Source organism: Myotis davidii, unplaced genomic scaffold (genome assembly GCF_000327345.1).
Source record: "Myotis davidii unplaced genomic scaffold, ASM32734v1 scaffold150, whole genome shotgun sequence".
In the NCBI taxonomy this organism is placed as follows: Eukaryota; Metazoa; Chordata; class Mammalia; order Chiroptera; family Vespertilionidae; genus Myotis; species Myotis davidii.
Window position 1 is genome coordinate 2488895 of NW_006283437.1, and position 2200 is coordinate 2491094.

The 2200-nt window shown below is 38.5% G+C and overlaps 1 protein-coding gene across 1 annotated transcript in view; it reads left to right on the top strand.

Annotated features, from left to right (window-relative positions):
• CDR2 (cerebellar degeneration related protein 2) overlaps positions 1-2200 on the top strand; it is a 48823-nt gene that overhangs the window by 2510 nt on the left and 44113 nt on the right. The window contains exon 2 of the mRNA XM_015563908.1: positions 1852-1964. Coding sequence (XP_015419394.1) covers positions 1852-1964 — 113 coding nt within the window. The remainder of the gene's footprint in view (positions 1-1851; positions 1965-2200) is intronic.

Genomic DNA, 2200 nt, shown 5'->3' on the forward strand with positions numbered 1-2200 from the left:
TATTTATTCAAATGTCTTAGTGTTTGCAAACCAGAAACACAAGGCAATAACCAGAATGCTCCGAAGACAAAGGAAAAACGAAGAGTTCTTACTGGTAGAGTAAAAAATAAATTCTTAGCCTCTGGATTGGATGACCAATGGTCTGGATAAGTGAACATTGTTTCCTTAATCCTTCAGGGGTAATCACATCTTTACGTGGAGGTTTGATGTATATCCAAGCATTGACAGGACTGGAAAGTTTGAAAGTTTAAGTTCCCAGGCTAATTAAAACAAAAACAGTATTGTTTCTCAAGCTTTGGCCTGATTGCAGTAATATAGTAGCTTGACTGTAGTAACTCCATGTTACTTCCTCACTCTGTTCCTCACTGGTATTATTGAATGTATGCATGCATATATGAATGAAGAGTGTTTATCACAGTTTGCAGGTTTATCTACTTGTTATCTTACTTCATCCGTTAATCTAGAAAAGCAGGAACTTCATTGTATTAACCATTCCATAACTACAGCTTAGTGTGATGCCCAGCGATAAACAGTCATTTGTGAGTCAATACTAGTACTACTGGTACTAGTTTGCTTTTGTATTGCACTTAGTTCGTAAAGTACTTCCTTCTGTATTATTTCATTTTATTTCACAATCATATTGTCTTTAGACAAGAAGATTAAGTGAAGGTACCTTTAAAGCCCCATCTTAAATGTATTTATCTGGGAAATGATAGTCAGCACTGGATGTCAGACCTTCCTACTCAGTTGAGTTAATTTCCCACTATATTAGAGGGTCTGTCTATGAAGTTTATGCAGATAGTTACTTCAGTTACCTATGTTAGAACAAGTGTCCTTTGGGTATCATTTAATTTTTATTTCTGAGATTGTGCATATATACCTAAGAAGAGAGTCGAAAAATGAGGTTCAAAATAGAAATATGGTTCTGTGCTAAATCAAAGTACTGTAACAGCTACTGACATGTAATTACCTCACAATCGCTGTGCTGCTTGTTTGGTTTGCTCATCTTGGAGAAGGACATGAAGAGAAGTAGAAGAAATACATATTACTGATGTATTTTCCCTTTTCTTTTCTTTTCTTTTTTACTTAATTTTTAGTCCCAGGATCTGTAACAACAGACTGCTTTGACGGTGGCAGTAATATAGTGCACATTTACAGCAGCCAGATTTCATAGGAACTTTAGTAACTGTTTGTTTGTTTGTGTTTAAACCCTCACCTGAGGAATGAGTATATTTTTTCCATTGGTTTTTAGAAAGAGAGGAAGGGAGGGAGGAAAGGAGAGAGGAACATCTATGTGAGAGAGAGACATCGATTGGTTGCCTACTGCACACACCCCGACTGGGGACGGATATTGAACCTGTAACCCAGGTACATGCCCTTGACCAGGAATTGAACCTGAGACCTCCGGTGCGCAGGCCCATGCTCTAACCACTGAGCAGGCCAGCCAGGATGGAGACTATTTAAATATCTGCCTATATTTTGGTTGAGGCTCTGTCTAAAACAGTAGGTATTTAGGATATGAATAAATCCAGTCCGTTAGCAAATAATAACGATTTTAGAAGTCACAATGCTGATTGATCACTTCTAGACTAATGAGTATATCTACTAGTGAGTAGATCAGTCTTCTTCACGTCTTAAAAGTAGGATTACATAAGAGCATGTTACAAGTAGAGGGCACCAGTTCAACTGGATCTTAAGTAGGACTCAGTTTTCCTTCTGGGCCATTCCACCTTCTACCGGGATCAGATTTAAATTTGCTATGTTGGGTTGGATCTTGGTTCATTTTTATTTTATGGACTGGGTTATATAAAATGAAGTGAGATCATTTGCATTATTCACTTGTCGTACTAGATCTCCAGCTTGCTGCTGAGCTTGGGAAGACATTACTGGATCGGAACACAGAGCTGGAGGATTCTCTTCAGCAGATGTACACAACCAATCAGGAGCAGTTACAGGAAATTGAGGTAATTTACCCAGTTACACTTAGAGGCGTGGCACATTGCTGCTGTTAACCAATCATATTATGCTAAAATGACACTTGCAATTAAAAGCCTTGTTTAATTTCTAACACAGACGTCTCTGAGAAGAACCATCAGAGAGGCCAGAGAGGTTGATTTCTACTTTTAGGCTTTCCCAACACTATAGTCTGAGTCAGGGGTCCTCAAACTACGGCCCGCGGGCCACATGCAAATACAAAAAT